Genomic DNA, 17,384 nt, shown 5'->3' with positions numbered 1-17,384 from the left:
TCACCAATCTCCAGCGTCCTTCCCCAGCCCCAATCATACACTGGTGGGGTCCCTTGGCCTGGCCTGCACGCTTTTGCAATCCGGGACCCCTCAGGGGATGTCAGAGCGCCAGTTTTGGCCTGATCCTGCAGGCCAGGTCAAGGGACCCCACTGGTGCATGAATTCGTTCACTGGGCCTCTAGTTAATATATGATTGCCATCCTTCATTGAGGGCTTTAACATACCAGGCTTGCAATGCATGGTCGGGCACTGGTATGCAGGCAGCTATTACAATCAATCCTGAAAATGTTTCATTTAATCCTCTCAACAGTCCAGAGATGTAACTCTCTTCCTCATCATCAAAGGTGAGGAAACAGAGGCTTAGCGAGATTAATTGACTTCCCTAAGACCAAACTCAACTAGTCAGTCGGGGGCTGTCTTCCAATTCAAGTAGTTCTAAATCCAAAACCCATGTCCTTTCACTTAATTCCTTTCTTGTCTAACATAAATACCAATTACATAACTAAAAGGCTTAATTTATCTGCTCATGGGATATTTCCAAACTGTACTTTGGAGCAAAATTTTACTGATTTGCATACAGAAGTAGAGGAAGTCCAAAAAGAAAGGGAAGGAGCCAAGAAAACAAGAGAAGAAAGAATAAAATAAAAAATACTGATGGCTAGGCTGCAATTTTAAAGACAGAGATGGTACAGATACACACATATGCTGCCTTGAGAATGAGATTTCAGGGACAGAACTGGACAAGGAGGATTCCTAGGAAGTTGTGCTGTTACCATAGCACTCCCTCCTGACCTTCCCCTAGATAACTTGCAGTGTAGGTCTACCATACTCTTAATGCTTTTGAATTCCAACGTGAGTTTCTTTGTAATGCTCTACTATAGCAAGGGGGCTTCTAGCAAGTGAGTGGGTCACATACATACCGAATAATGGAATCAAGAACCTGTACAAGTACTGGGACTTGGGATCTGCAGAGTCAAGCAGAGGAAACAAAAGACAGCATTAGAGGAAAATTATCAAAGTTGGTGAAGGTTTTCTCATTTGCTCACATTAACCCCAAATAGTCAGTAAAAGGAAACCCAGGGCTCACTCTTGCAGCCCTTGGCAGGTGTAAAGGTTGGGGAGTTGACAAAACTCTTGGTTCAGGAATCAGAGAACAGCAAACCCCATGAGGCAGACATTGCACAAACCCAGAACCTTTCCTCATTTACACTTCCTACATTGGACACAGAGATTACCCGCAGGTTACAAACTGTCCAGAACAGGAGTTGGGACAACATATTATATGGTGTTTTTTGGGGAGGGAGGGGGGGAAAAGGGGGACGGGGAATGACAACAGGGGTTGGGGAAACACCAGAAAGCAAGGTATAAGTGCCACTTGTGGTTCTCATGAACTCTAACGTGGTGTTTTACATCTCCTGTTCTTTAAGAGACAAACATGAAACCAATCTGGAGAACTGCTAAAAATACTGAAGATTTTGCTAAAAGTAATGGAGAAATGGCACAGGGAAGAAAGATCTGAATATCACACCTTAATTTACAAAGTTGATGGAACAAAAGCTGGACATTTAATTTTATGCTATGAAATAATGTACTGTGGAAGCCTTGAAAAAGAATTGGATGGAGGAGTCAGAGAGCTTGTGCTCCAAAGGGAACACAGTTGAGAAATATGCAAAAAACGAAAACAAAATGTGGACCACAGTGGAGAGGTTAGCCTGAGTAAAGCAATGATCTGGCATTCAGGACTATATACTGAATTGGCACAGGCAGAGCTACTTCTGAATCCCTCTGAACACTTACCCTCAAGAAAGAGGCCAGGCTGAGGAGTGTGGATGACACTGAAGTCACAAAACCAAAAGAGGAAAAGAATGCCCGTGGTGATCTGGGGGTGCCAGCTGGGCTTTAATACAGTGACCTAAAAGGGCCCATGGAGGTCTGAACTAGAGAGGGACTGGGGTTGTGTGGGAAGGATTGGTGGGATGCCTCTCAACACTTCCTCCAGTTCCTCTTGAAGGCCTAATACCAATCTTTGCTTCAGAATTCCTTTAGAATCCTGGCTATGGGTTGTGCGTACCACTCCCAAGAGGATGAGGTTGCTTCTTACCTGTTCTGCTCAGAAATGTCTTTGCATAGTCAGGGTCATAGATTTGGAAAAATACTTCAAAGGGCCCAATCCAGGCAGGAAAGCCACACGGGTATTTTTTCACAAACTCTTCAATTATCTTGAAATCACCATCCCGAAATAACTGCAGTGAAAAAAGTGAAGGAAATTAGAGATGCCAACCAGTCTAGACTCATCCCCTCTTACAGAGCTGAGCTGAGTTCAGGGCGTGGGTAAGGTCACCAGGCAGAGGAGCCTGACCCTTTTTCTGGAAGTGGGTGAACATGCTTTTCTTGGGATTCCTAAGCTTGGGGTATAACATTCTAAACAAGGACAGCGTATTTATCTTCTCAATATAAATACATGTTGTATTCCCAGACCAAGTCACTGTCGGATGTGAGCTGTTTTCCCAGTTGAGAGGGTGAAGGGAGTCCAGTCACATGCCCTGCCTCACCTGCCATGGTCACACTCTTAGATCAGGAGTGGCATCTGAAAGCTGAAAACAATGTCTTTTCCTGTGTGGAAAGCTAACTGTTAGTGGGGTGAACATGATGCGTCCATCCAGCTCACCATTCCTTCTCCCTTTCCTGTAATTATTGATGCATGTCTTTTTTTGTAATAACTTAATGGTAAATACTTCTAAAAACCTGCCAACTCCATCTACAAAGAAAATCCAATTCTTTTTTCATATAACAGTAGGAGTTTCATTTATATAGGGGTGTGAAGCTTGACGCAAACTCAAATGAAAACGCTCAGGAGAAACTAAGATGGCGGCATAGGTAAACACCGGGAAATTGCCGCCTCACACAACAATTGAAAATTACCGCAAAGGACAGAGCAAACATCATCCAGAACAACAGGAAGGCTGGCTGAGTGTAAATTCTACAACTAGAAGGAAAGAAAAGCACGCTGAGAGCCAGAGGAGCTGCAGAGGTGAAGTGCAGAGGTACAAGTGCAGAGGTATGGCAGCTCGCACGCGCGCGAGTAAAGGGGGTGGCACCTGAGGACGCGGCTGTCTTTTTGAATCACAAGCTCCCGACTGCTCTGAACTCCGGTTCCGGGAGGTCTCTGGGGACCCAGGACTCATACGGGGAGAAGCTGGTCTGTCCGGCAGCGGGCGAACTTGAAGGCGGCTTTCCCTCAGAGGTGCTTGCAGCAATTAGCGGGTCACTGAGACCCGCGACTCTGGGCGGAGAATCAGCCATAGCTCCTTGATCCGCCCTTTGATTCCCTGAGACCCCGCCCCACCCAGGCTGCGGCAGAGGCTTTTGCATGTGAATGTACCTAACTGCAGCCGAGCCAGGCAGACCCGGAACTTCCAAGAGAAGGCCCAAGGCCCCGCAGCGGCTTGCATTGCTTCACAGCTGAGCCTCTTCGTGGCTCCTGCTGTGTGGCCTCAGGCAGAGGCTGAATTAGCACCTCCTTAGATCCAGGAGCCACTGTACCCAGTGGTCAGAGGGGGACCATCCAGATTGCAACTCCTCAGATCCATAAGGGACACACTCAGGGAGCAGACTCAGTGAGCACCAAAGCCCCACTGAAGCAAGTCTTGCCCCAGAAGGGTGTCTTCAGCACAGATGTTCTCCCACTTTAGACACAGCTGATTCTCATAGCCAATTGGCCTGGAGGTCAATTCCTCCCAGTGATCCTACAACAACCAAGGCACCAAGAGTGCACCAAGAGTGTCCACCCCAGGTAACTGGGGAGGCTGAGCTACTGGGCCCTACAGGACACCTGGCGCGCAGGGCCACTCTATCAACACAGGGAAGCTGCCAAAATGCGGAGACAAAGAAACAGGTCACAAATGGCAGAAATGGAGGAAAGCAAACGATTGGATATAGCGTTCAAGGCCACGTTTATAAGGTTTTTCAAGAATTTTATGGAAACCGCCGATAAATTTAATGAATCCCTCAATAAGTATAGTGAGACCATGGAGGACATGAAAAAGGACCAACTAGAAATTAAGCATACACTGACTGAAATAAAGAATAATTTACAGAGATCCAGCAGCAGACAAGAGGATCCCAAGAATCAAGTCAAAGATTTGAAATACAAAGAAACAAAAAATACCCAACCGAAAAAGAAAAAAGAAAAGAGATTCCAAAAATATGAAGATAGTGTAAGGAACCTCTGGGACAACTTCAAGCGTACCAACATCAGAATTATAGGGGTACCAGAAGGAGAGAGAGGGCAAGATATTGAAAACCTTTTTGAAGAAATAATGACAGAAAACTTCCCCTACCTGGTGAAAGAAATGGACTTACAAGTCCAGGAAGCACAGAGAACCCCAAACAAAAGGAATCCAAAGAGGACCACACCAAGACACATCATAATTAAAATGCCAAGAGCAAAAGATAAAGAGAGAATCTTAAAAGCAGTAAGAGAAAGACAGTCAGTTACCTACAAGGGAGTACCCATACGACTGTCAGCTGATTTCTCAACAGAAACCATGCAGGCCAGAAGAGACTGGCAAGAAATATTCAAAGTGATGAATAGCAAGAACCTGCAACCAAGATTACTTTATCCAGCAAAGCTATCATTCAGAATAGAAGGTCAGATAAAGAGCTTCACGGATAAGAAAAAGCTAAAGGAGTTCATCACCACCAAACCAGCATTATATGAAATGCTGAAAGGTATTCTTTAAGAAGAGGAAGAAGAAAAAGGAACTCTTACCATTTGCCACAGCATGGATGGAACTGGAGAGCAGATAAATACCACATGATCTCACTCATTTGTGGAATATAATGAACAACATAAACTGATGAACAAGGACTGATCCAGAGGCGGAGAGGCATTGATTGGACTGTCGGGACTTGGAGGGAAGGTAGGGGAGGGTGGGGGTAAGGGGGAAAGATCAACCAAAGGACTTATATGCAAGCATATAGGCCTAATCAATGGACATGGACAACGGGGTGGTGAGGGCATGAGCGGGGGGGGGGGGGGTGGAGGGGGGTAGAGGGTAACGTGGGGACAAGGACACATATGTAATATCTTAATCAATAAAAAATATATTAAAAAAAAAAGAAAACGCTCAGCCTACCACCACTTCTCATTTACTCCACCTGCCCCTGTGCAGCCCTTATCCAAGCATCACCTCCTCACCGTAACTGAACTGCCAAGCCATGACCATTCTGCCCTCCCGACCAGCAGAAAGATAGGAAAGTAGGGTGTTTGAAACAACTCCATCATGGCCAATCTGATCTCTCCCCAATGCTGACAACTGACAACATTCTATTTAGCCAGTGATTCTTATCTACCTTTAAGTCAGTCCAAATGCCTCTGTGTGGAGTGAAAGACTCATCACATGTGACCCAAGTCCACACTAGTAAAAGGTTTCAAAAAGAAGAAGTCAAAATTACTGCCTAGATAAATTACAGGATTTCCTGTGGCTCGGTGCATGTACTCTATCTTCTCACTCTAGTTCAGATAACTGTGTGCCAGCTGTGTGTAGACACGATGTAAGAGATAGATCTAAAATACGCTCCCGCCGAAACCGGTTTGGCTCAGTGGATAGAGCGTCGGCCTGCGGATTGAGGGGTCCCAGGTTCGATTCCGGTCAGGGGCATGTGCCTGGGTTGCGGGCACATCCCCAGTGGGAGATGTGCAGGAGGCAGCTGATCGATGTTTCTCTCTCATCGATGTTTCTAACTCTATCTCTCTCCCTTCCTCTCTGTAAAAAATCAATAATAATAAAAAAAAGAATCCCTAATGTATGAACATTCTGTTTTAAAAAAAAATAATAAAATAAAATAAAATACGCTCCCACTTTGGATATAAGCTCTTGCTTTGAACTGAATCTATTTATTTCCAATGTCTGCTAAAATTGCACCTAGGCCCTGCTGATGCCCAAGAATATGGCACTCGGTGCTGTAAAAGCAAGAAGCAAATACTTGTAATTTATATTATAGATAAAACAATAAAAACAAACTCATATGAAAAACTAAAAAAATAAAAAAGAAAAGAAAACCAAAAACCTCCTTTCACCCTCTAAGTTGGGAAAACAGCTCACAGTGTATGTCATCTGACAGTGACTTGGTCTGGGAATACAACATATATTTATATTGAGAAGATAATTACACTGTCCTTATTTAGAATGTTATACCCCAAGCTTAGGAATCCCAAGAAAATTTATAAATCAGAGTATAAATACTACCATTAGAAATGAATTTTTTGCCTGATACACAGACTGCTACTAATGGTTCATTTAAATAGTTCCATTAAGTCACTGACAATAGATTCGTTTATATTGGCTTCTTGTATAACATGGGATGGGAGAGGTGAGGAGACCTATATGTGTGTGGTACAGGGAATTTCCCTTACACACACCTGTTTCTTCTGGAACCTAAAATGTTTTGCAATGCAAAATAGTTCCATCCTCTCCTTGCAGCTGAGTGATGAAGGAGAGCATTATGCTAAGTGAAATAAGCCAGTCAGAGAAAGATAAATACCACATGATCTCACTCATTTGTGGAATATAGAGAACAACATAGACACATGAACAGGGACAGATCCAAAGACAGAAAAACAGCAATCAGACTATCAATCCCCAGAGGGAAAGTAGGAGAGGGTGGGGGTAAGGGGAAGAGATCAACCAAAGGACTTGTACGCATGCATATAAACCAAACCAATGGACATGGACAACAGGGGGGTGAGAGAATGAGTTGGGGGGGGAGGAGGAAGGGGGTTAATGGGGGGGATGAGGACACATTTGTAATACCTTAACTAATAAAGAATTTAAAGATTAAAAAAAAAAGGAACGTAGTCTGGCCGGCGTGCTCAGTGGTTGAGTGTCGACCTGTGAACTATGACAGTGGTCAGCAAACTGCGGCCCCTTGAGTGTGGCTCTTGCACAAAATACCACGTGCAGGCACGCATGTACAGTGCGATTGAAACTTCGTGGCCACACTCAAGGGGCCAAAGACCGCGTGTGGCTTGTGAGCCGCAGTTTGCTGACCACTGAACTAGGAGATTGCGGTTCAATTCCTGGTCAGGGCATATGCCCAGTTTGTGGGCTTGATCTCCAGTGTGGGACTTGCAGGAGGAAGCCAATCAACAATTCTCTATCACCACTGATGTTTCTATCTCTCTCTCCCTCTCCCTTCCTCTCTAAAATCAATTAAAATATTTTTTAAAAAAGTAAGGAACATAAAGCATTAAAAAAAGGTAAAGAGGTAGGGTTGGTAATATTAGCCAGTTTGATACATCAGCCAACTCCAATTTTCAAAACTCTGAGAGAGGCCTCTCTTAAACACAAAAAATAATTTAGTGACAGTCAAGAGGAATACTAGTATAGACTTTAAAATATCATGAAGGCAAAGACCAATCTGAATGAAAATAAACCCGTTCTATTTATGACTAGCAAATAGAAGAAAATATTCAGAAACAAATTTAACAAAAAATGTAGCCTGAAAACTAGAAAACCTTCTTGAAAGAAAATTTAAAAGACTTTATTTTTTTTAAAAATATATTTCTTTATTGGTTTCAGAGAGGAAAGGAGAAGGAGAGAGAGATAGAAACATCAATGATGAGAGAGAATCATTGATCGGCCGCCTCCTGCATGCACACCACTGGAGATTGAGCCCGCAACCCAGGCATGTGCCATTGGCCAGAATCGAACCTGGGATCCTCCAGTCCGCAGGCTGATGCTCTATCCACTGAGCCAAGCCGGACAGGGCAGAAAATTTAAAAGACTTTAAATAGGTGGAAAGACACCCATGTTCATGGATCAGAAGACTTAATATTAAGATGGCAATATTTCTCAAATTGATCTACAGATCCAATGAAATCCGAATCAGAATTACAGCTGGCTTCTGGCTTCTGTGTAAATATTGACAAACTGATGCTAAAATTTATATGGAAACTGGAAGCATTGAGAATAGTCTAAATGTCTTGAAAAAGAACAAAGTAGAAGAACTCATGCTTTCTGATTTCAGAACTTATCCATAAGGCAACAGAAACTTGTTAAAACAGTGTGGTATTGGCATAAGGATAGGCATATAGATCAATTATATAGAACTGAGAATTCAGAAATAGAGTTCCATGTTTATAAAAAAAGGTGCTGTGAGATAATATATTATATATATAATCTTCCCCCAGTTCCTGGCACAGAGTTCCTAGAACCCGTGTGATGTCCTAAGTGACAAGAGTACTAGAAGCACCTTTTGTTCTAACATTTGGTCTTTGAGCCTGGTTCCTGACATAGGGTTCTAACTCCTTGGATTTTCCTTGGTGATAGGAGTGTCTTGGTGGGCTCCTGGGTGGGGGCTGGTCATCAGAAAGACTAAGCCATAATTAGAAACTTAGAATTTTTGGCCTACCTCCCATTCTTCTGAGAGGGGAGAGGGGCTGAAATGGCATTAATGACCAATCATACACGATAAAGCCTTCATAGTTTGTCCAATGCATCTCTTCTATCTGGATGTTCATCTGTAACCTTTGTCATACCCTTTTATGATAAACCAGTTATTGGTTAGTAAAGCGTTTTTCTGAGTTCTGTGATTTCTTCTAGCAAATTAAAAAATATATTTTTATTGGTTTCAGGGAGGAAGGGAGAGGGGGAGAGAGAGAGAAAGATAGAAACATCAATGATGAGAGAGAATCATTGGTCGGCTGTCTCCTGCATGCCCCACACTGGGGATCGAGCTCTCAACCCAGGCATGTGCCCTGACTTGGAATCGACCTGTGACCTCCAGGTTTACAGTTTGATGCTCAACCACTAAACCATCCTGGCTGGGTACCTTCTAGCAAATTAATCCAACCTGATGAAGGGGTCATGGGAAACTTCAATTTATAACTGATTGGTCAGAAGCACAGGTAACAACATGGACTTGCAATTGGCATCTGAAGTGGAGGTGAGGACTGAGCTCTTAATCTGTGGGATCTAATGCTACTTTCAGGTAGATCGTATCAGAATTGAGTTAAATTTTAGGACATTCCGTTAGTGTCACAGAATTGCTTGGTGTGGGGAAAACTGTAAAACAGGGGTCCTCAAACTTTTTAAACAGGGGGCCAGTTCACTGTCCCTCAGACAGTTGGAGGGCCGGGATAAGTTTAAAATAAAACCTATGAACAAATTCCTATGCACACTGCACATATCTTATTTTGAAGTAAAAAAACCAAACGGGAACAAATACAATATTTGTATTTGCATGTGGCCCGCGTGCCGTAGTTTGAGGACCCCTGCTGTAAAACATCTGGTGTCAGAAATGTTGTGGATGTGGTAGTGGTGTAAGAGTAAAGTAGATACACAGAAGGAGGACTTGGCTTTCCCTACTCAGGTGCCCAAACAATTTAATGGGGGAAAGAATAGTCTTTTCAACAAATGGCATGGGATAACTGGATATCCACATGCCAAAGAATGAAGTTGAACCCCAACCTCACACAATATGCAAAACTCAAAATGGATCAGAAATCTAAATGAAAGAGCTAAAACTATAACACTCTCTATAAGGCACTTTAATTTAAAAGGTCACCTGGAGAAGAAGTGATAAGAATTTAACTTTGAATTTGGCAATTGTTTCTTAGGTATGACAACAAAAGTATAAAAAACAAAACAAAAGGAAAAGTAGATAACCTGAACTTCTTTGTTGTCTTAAGCTAGTAAGTTTTAGGATTTTAAAAATGCTTTATACTGCCTGGCTGGCGTGGCTCAGTGGATTGAGCATCATCCCATGGACCAAGAGGTCCCAGATTCAATTCCCAGTCAGGCCACATGCCCAGGTTTTGGGCTCAATCCCCAGTAGGTGGGGTGCAGGAGGCAGCCGATCAATGTGTCTCTCTCATTCATGTTTCTATCTCTCTCGCCTTCTCCCTTCCTCTCTATCTAAAAATCAATAAAAACATTAACAAAATAAAAATGCATTACAAAGTAATTAATACAGAATAAATGAAGAATAAGATAAACTCTTGGAAATTAAAATTATGATAGCCAAAAAAAATTTTTAATCCTCACCTGTGGATATTTTTTTCCATTCATTTCCAGGAAGAGTGGAAGGGAGGGAGGAGTGGGAGAGAGAGAATGAGAGAGAGAGAAACATCAATGTGAGAGAGACACATCAATTGGCTGCCTCTGGCATGCGCCCCTACCTGGGCTGAAGAGCCTGTAACTGAGGTACATGACTTTGACTGGGAACTGAACCTGTGGCGACCCTTGGCTCTGTGGGCTGACACTCTAAACACTGAACAAAACCAGCCAAGGCATGATAACTAAATTTTAAAAATTGTAGAAAGATAAAATCAAGAAGCAAATTTTTGAATGTTTTTTTTTTTTTTTAATAGAGGCCAATCCAGGAGGTGCATATTCAACCAATAGGAGTTCCAGAAAAAGAGAAGAGAAAGCTTCAGAGGGTGATGGGAAGGAGGTATCAAAGAAATTGTACTATTCACTATTATTTTTCTGTCCCTAACTCTTCATCCTTACCACTTCAATGCATACCATAACCAGAACTTTTATTTATTAATTTAAGGGTTGTCCTTAGCCACTGGAGCCTGCTTTGTTGCCTACAAAACAGCCCAGAAGTGCTGGAAATTTAACACTCCTTAGGACCAATCTTCTATCAATGACTGTCGGGAGTTAGTCTAAAAATGCCCCAGTTCCTCTACTCTTCAGGCAGGATAACTCTGAGCTATACATACTGGCTACCAGAGTTTGCCTGTGGGATTAAACCACAGTTGGCCACAGTGGTAACTTGTTTTAAAGCCAACCTTATGTTGACTGCCTTCTCATCTCTATCTCAACTGCCAAATCCTCTATCAAAGTTTCCTGGCATCATCTCCAAAATAAAATACTTGCTCTTGAATTCTTGTCTTAGGGTCTTATGCTGGGAAAACCTAAACTAAGACAAAGATTTTACATAAAAATTTCCCAGAACTGATTAATATGAGTTTCCAGATAGAAAAGATTACTGACCAAAGCATCAGAGATAGTAATTCAACAAACAAACAAACCTAAGTGCCACACCTAAGGGCATCATAATTAAATTTCAGAGCACCAGAGGCAAAGTGAAGATTTTAGAGCTGTTAGAGAGAGGGAGAGAAAAGGATTATATAATAAAGATTAATAATTAGATAGGGGGGAGAATTCTGGAAAGATGGCAGATTAGGAAGCACCAGTAACCTGCCTTTCCACCTAGACAGCCACTGCACTGGCAGAATTTGTCAAATGTACCTATTTTGTAACTCTGGAGTCTATTGAAGGCTTGCAGCTTCCAGGAGTAAGGTTTGGACTGTACATTGCAGTTAATTTTTGTCAGTTTCAGCTCTTCACACAGTAGCAGCTATCCTTTCCCCACCCCCAGTCCCATAGCAAACAGTTACAGGTGTTCCTGCAGCAGCTTGAACACAGCGGGGTATGGAGGTGTATGTGGGGGAGAAGCACCCAGTTCTACAAATATTGGGAATTACTTCTTCTGATCACAGAGGGGCACACAAAGAGGATAACGGTCATTTTTATGTACCTCCTCCATTGTTGCAAGCCCCCTTGCTCTCACCAGCTGAAATGACTTCTAGGAAATTTTAAAGGCCAGTGCCCTTTTCTTCTGGCCATTTTCCTCTTTTTTTTTTTCTTGTTTGTGAACTATACATTAAAAACTAGGACATTCAAAAGCAATTGTATATATAAGGAAAATTAGAAAGTGGCCACACATGTTTAAGGAAAGGCACAGGCTCAGAAAAGATCTGACATTAAATTTACACCTCATGATGATCCTTGTTACATGGAGAGCTTACAACAATTAAAGAAACAAAACACTAAAACAATGTGCCCCCCCCCCCATCAAAGCCTGGAAAAGGGAGAGAATCTGATTTCTTAAATAATCATATTATTATATTGAAATGCCTAACTTTCAAAAAAAAAATCACAAGGCATACAAAAAAACAACAACAAGAAAATATAACCCATTTAAATAAAAAATTTAATAAATAGAAATTGGCCCTGAAAAAGACCCAAGGGCAGCACTATTAGATAAAGACTTCAAAACAACTGTGTTACAGACGCTAAAGAACGAAAGAAAGATGTGAAGAAAATTTTAAAAAGTGATGTATGAACAAAACACAAAAATCAACAAAAGGATAGAAAACCTAAAAAATGTTGGTGATTAAAAGTACAGTAATGGGAATGAAAAACTCACAGAGGGATCCAAAAGCAGATATAATCAGATAGAAAAAGTATCAATGAACTTGATAAAATGATGGAAATTATTGAGTCTGAGAAACAGAAAGAAAAATGATTGAAGGAAAGTGAAGAGAGCTTAAGGGACCTATGAGACGGCATCAAGCTAACCAACATACAGTCTCAGAAGGAGAAGAGAGAGAGAGGGATAAAGGGACCAGTTGAAGAAATAATGGCTGAAAACTCCCCAAATTTGATGAGATACATAAACATAGATATTTAAGAAGCTCAGTGAATTCCAAATAAGATGAACTAAAAGAAACCCATCCAGAGACACATAATCATACTTTTAAAATCCAAAGACAAAAAGAGAACCTTGAAAGCAGCAAGAGGGAAGTGACCCTTTACATACAAAGGATTCTCAATCAGATCAGCAGCTGATTTCCCATCAGAAACTTTGAAGGACAGAAGACAGCGGTTTGATATGTTAAAGTGCAGGGCAGGAACCAGGTGGAGGAGGGCAATGGGGAATAAAAGGATGACAACTGTAATACTTTAACAATACAGATTTTAAAAATAATCCTGAGAGGTACTCTTTCATTCCTGTTGCACAGATAAGGAAACCAAAGCATATACACTGAGTGGCCAGATTATTATGACCACCCCATCAGTACAATGAAGTGAATTAGTTATGCAAATAATAATAATAATAAAACCTTGAGAGTATTTGCTTAGGAAGTTTTCAATATTCAGTATTTTTGGAAGTGTCAATGAAGTACTGATGGGGTGGTCATAATAATCTGGCCACTCAGTGTATAGGTGCACTGTGCAGTTCTAAGCCATTATTTACCAACATATATTCTGCAATAAAATAATCTCATGGTAAAAAACAAAACAAAAGAACCCACAAGTGCGAGGCACAGGCGCGCACACACACACACACACACACACACACACACACACACACACACAACCTATGTCCAGCAAAACTGTCCTTCAAAATTGAGGCAGAAATGAAGACATTCCCAGATAGACAAAAGCTGAGGGAGGTTATTACCACTAGACCTGCCCTGTAAAAATGCTCAAAGGAGAAATGAAAGGACACCGGTAAGTAACCCAAAACCACATGAAGAAATAAAGATCTCAATAAAGGTAAATGCATGGACAATTATAAAAGCTAGTATTGTTGTAATAGTGATTAGTAACCCAATTTTTGTTTTCTATATGATTTTAGAAATTAATGCACTTAAAGGAATTAGTAGTCTATATTTTAATAAAACAAGGAATCAGGGGTAGGAGTGGATTTAGGTAACAGGAGAGACCAAAAGGTAACAGCCTTCCTCTACCATACAAATTTAAGTCAGTCAATATTTTGTGAAGGAGTGGCTGGGGCTGTTCCCTGCTTCACAAGAACCTTAGGAAAAGAAAGGTAATTTTTTCCAGTTGAAATAGCCTCATGTTGGCAACGATTGAGTCCAATTTTGCACATTTTCTGCAATTAATAACTATTATTTAGGATAATACTTCCTAAAAATATCTTAACAATACGCGTGGAAGACTTTTTAAAATGCAGTACATAAATGCGAGAGATTGGTGAAGCAGACCTGAGTTACTCCACGCTTTCCTTTCCCAGATTCAGCTCCAGGGTGTTTGCTTTCCCCTGTAGGGCTGGGAGGGAGCAAAAAGAAAAGATGCGGAGAGCCACGGGCTGGGCCAGAGAGGTCTGTGCAGGATGGGAGGATGGGAGGATGGGAGGAAGGGAAGAAGGAAAGAAGGGAAGGAAGCAGTCGCCTCTCTGCCCGCCTGCTTTCCAGCATCCTCCTTTGTCCCTCTCTTCTGTCTCACCTTCTGGTGGCCCGTTAACCAGTGGAGGGGGGGTGGCCCTGGGAAGGGGCGCAGATCTCGCAGGAGCTGCTGCCTCCGCAGGAAGAGCTTGATGGCCTGCAGCAGCACTAGGGTCAGGCATGACACGAACACCAGGTAGAAGGGCCTTGCCCAGCGCATCTCCAGCCAGGAGGTCTCCATCACGCTGCTCTGCGGATTGCCGGCGGTTTCCAGGCACCCGGGAGAGGATGCGCTTTCCGAAGCCTGGCGCTTGTGGGGGGGGGGGGTCACGCAGCCCCGGAAGGAGGAAGAGCGATGGGAGCGGCAGCTCAGGCTCGGCCAGAGGAGGTAGGTGCAAGTTGCAGGGTTTCCAACCCTTTATGAAGGGATGCAAATCTTCATTCAGGACGACCTCCTACAGGATATCCTCCTGGAGTATCACATTTCAAGAGTGACTGTTTTCAATCAAGGGAAATTTGAAGTTAGGTTTTGAAATAATGCCAAGCTTGAGGTCATCATTTTTCTTCATTGCCACAAATAAATGGTAAACTGCGATACAAAAAGGCCTTCTTTCCACTCTGAAATTGTATCAAAACCCACAGGGGTCTCTGGACTAGTGGTGGGCATGTATAATCATTATATTCATATAGTGTGGCCTGACAAGTGGTGTGCTGGTAAATGTTTTACATGTGGTGCTCACTCTGATTTCTAGTGTTTGTGAATGTCCACTGTATCCTATTTCAAGCTGCCAGCAGAGTACCCTGAATGGTGAATTGGGAAGAGATGTTAAGTAGCATACCACTGTACAGTAGTTCCACCATATACATGCAATCAGGGCCCTCAACATAATTTGTGGATCACAGTACAAAATGAAAACGTGTTAAAAATTTATTAATGAGCCGTAACCGGTTTGGCTCAATGGATAGAGCATCAGCCTGCGGACTCAAGGGGCCCGGGTTCGATTCCGGTCAAGGACATGTACCTTGGTTGCGGGCACATCCCTAGGAGGGAGTGTGCAGGAGGCAGTTGATCGATGTTTCTCTCTCATCCATGTTTCTAACTCTCTATCCCTCTCCCTCCCTCTCTGTAAAAAATCAATAAAATATATTTAAAAAGTTTATTAATGAGATGAAGACAGTTGAGCACTAAACCAAACACACCCTCTGAGTGCGAGGTCTATGTGACTGCTCAGATTCCATGCCCATGAATCGAGCTCTGGACTCAGGAGACATAACTTCTTGAGCATACCTAATAGGAAATGTAGTAAAGTAGTTAGAAAGGAATGAGATTTTTATTACTTAGTAGATGCTGAAGTAGGATCCAACAGACCCAGCTTCCCAAGTTGCTGTCCCTGACTCCAGCCTTCTTTATAGGCATTTTCCACAATTCACTTAATCATTCGTGTATTATTGCTAAGATAGGCACCTGTTAAGTGTTGGATTTACAGCTGTAAACAATAAACATAATCTCTGTTATAACTTCTTATTCTCTTCCCTGTCACTGCCTCTCCTGCGCCATCCCCCCCGCCCCCCCTCCCTGCACCCCTCCCAATTACCAAGCACCTACACCACTCTTTGGAGCTAGATTTTATTTGGCAAGTTAATGGTTAAGACAGACTCCAATGGCAGTTACTTCATCTGGCCCCTCGATTGCTCCATTTTGTACCACAGCTGTTTCAGCTCTCTCTTCCCTAGACCTTCCCACCTCTTGCCTGCCTCCGTCCCCCAGCTAGAAGTTATTTGACAGTGTCTCAGAATAATATGGTTTTTAATTTATTTTTAAAATATGTTTTTATTGATTTTAGAGAGGACAGGAGAGAGAGATAGAAACATTGATTAGCTGCCTTGTGCACGGCCCCTCCTGAGGATCAAACACAGGCATATGCCCTGACTAGGAATCCAGCCGGAGAACTGGGATGACACTCAATCAACTGAGCCACAGCCTCGGGGCAGAATCATATGGTTTATACAATTAATGTTGAGTACATTGGCAAGCAAGTTTTTAAAATATTGAGGAAGCAGTGAAATTTACATAGCAGGTTTCATGCAGAGGGCCAAGAATACATGGTTCCATCATTTTCTTCCCAAACAGCCTGGTGGTAAGAGAATGGAAATTTTCTGGAAGGAGGCACAGAGCTAATCCCACTCTTACTGTACATGAGCCAGTGCTGGCAATGCCAGGAAACAAGGATCAAGGGTAAGCCTTCCCTAGGGACAGTTCACAGTCTGGTGGAGGGGACAGATAGGTAAGCAAAGACATACAGTAAAATGAATAAATGCTATAATTGGAAGGATTGCTATGGATTACACAAGCAGACACTGAGACACTTGAAATATAAGATGAATGTTGAGTGCCCTGGAGACAGGCTCAAGTTTGAAATGTGTTCATTGGAAGCAGCTGTAACCATAGCTGTTGAAATGATTGATAGAGAAGCTAAAATAAAGTAGCTTGAGAAGTGAATATGATGGCAATTAATTGAGACTGTGGAGAAAGTATTAAAAATTCTGAAAAGTTTGGCTATGTCAAAAAGGAGACTTCGGATGGTACCCAGTTGTGGATTTGAGACTAGAAGGAAGTTAAGACTCTCTTTCCCCCCTCCTGCTCCCAATTCTTGCAGAGTGAGAGAGCTTGGAATTGGTCACTGGCCTTGAAGTAGAAGGAAGAAGGAAAGGTTGGGACAGATGTAGAGTTTCACATTTTGTGGCATTTCATACAACAGAGAATAGCTCAAAATGTAAATCTCACTCACAATCTTCCTTTTATAGACAGTTTTGAATTCTATTAACTCAATTTTACAACTTCAAGAACCAGCCTTTCTCTTTTTAATATAAATGTGCCAACTCAAAATAGTTGAATTTAAGAGCACATTGAAGTCATCTGATCAAGAATACACTTTGCTGATGGAAGGTAAATGAATCGGGAGGCTTTGGCTAGAAATAAATGACAAAGATTAATTCAAGGGTCTTAGGGTTTGCAAACCTGAATTGCAAGTGGGAAATACCCAGAGTATAGCAAAGAAGAAAGAAAAGCTGAGAGTTCTTACAGTAAAAAGTACATTTTGAGGAAGAATCTGCCCTGCATTCTTAGACTCTGGATTGGTCTGAGATGATACTCTTTCAGATCCAATGTTCTAGATAATGGATCTCAGGTGGTCTGGAGGTATGAACATTCTTTCCTTAATTCTTCAGAGAGTGTAGGAGATATACTTATAGAACTATAGATAGATATAGATATGGACATGGCTTTATATATATATATTATATAGACATAGATAGATATAGATAAAGATATAGATATAGATAGAGAGATACAGAGTTCAAAAGTTTAAGTTCCCAGGCAAGCTAAAGCAAGAGT

The 17,384-nt window shown here is 42.1% G+C and overlaps 1 protein-coding gene across 1 annotated transcript in view; it reads right to left on the bottom strand.

Moving 5' to 3' along the window:
* LOC118675010 (cytochrome P450 4X1) overlaps positions 1-14,473 on the bottom strand; it is a 47,529-nt gene extending 33,056 nt beyond the window's left edge. The window contains exons 1-3 of the mRNA XM_036347131.1: positions 14,052-14,473; positions 2,102-2,243; positions 921-965 (exon numbers count right to left, since the gene is read on the bottom strand). Coding sequence (XP_036203024.1) covers positions 921-965; positions 2,102-2,243; positions 14,052-14,231 — 367 coding nt within the window. The 5' untranslated portion in view covers positions 14,232-14,473. The remainder of the gene's footprint in view (positions 1-920; positions 966-2,101; positions 2,244-14,051) is intronic.
* Between the last annotated feature and the right edge of the window lie 2,911 nt (positions 14,474-17,384).

Source organism: Myotis myotis, unplaced genomic scaffold (genome assembly GCF_014108235.1).
Source record: "Myotis myotis isolate mMyoMyo1 unplaced genomic scaffold, mMyoMyo1.p scaffold_m19_p_2, whole genome shotgun sequence".
Taxonomy (NCBI): domain Eukaryota; kingdom Metazoa; phylum Chordata; class Mammalia; order Chiroptera; family Vespertilionidae; genus Myotis; species Myotis myotis.
Note: the sequence above shows the minus strand (reverse complement) of the source record. Positions and strands in the feature narration are given on the sequence as shown.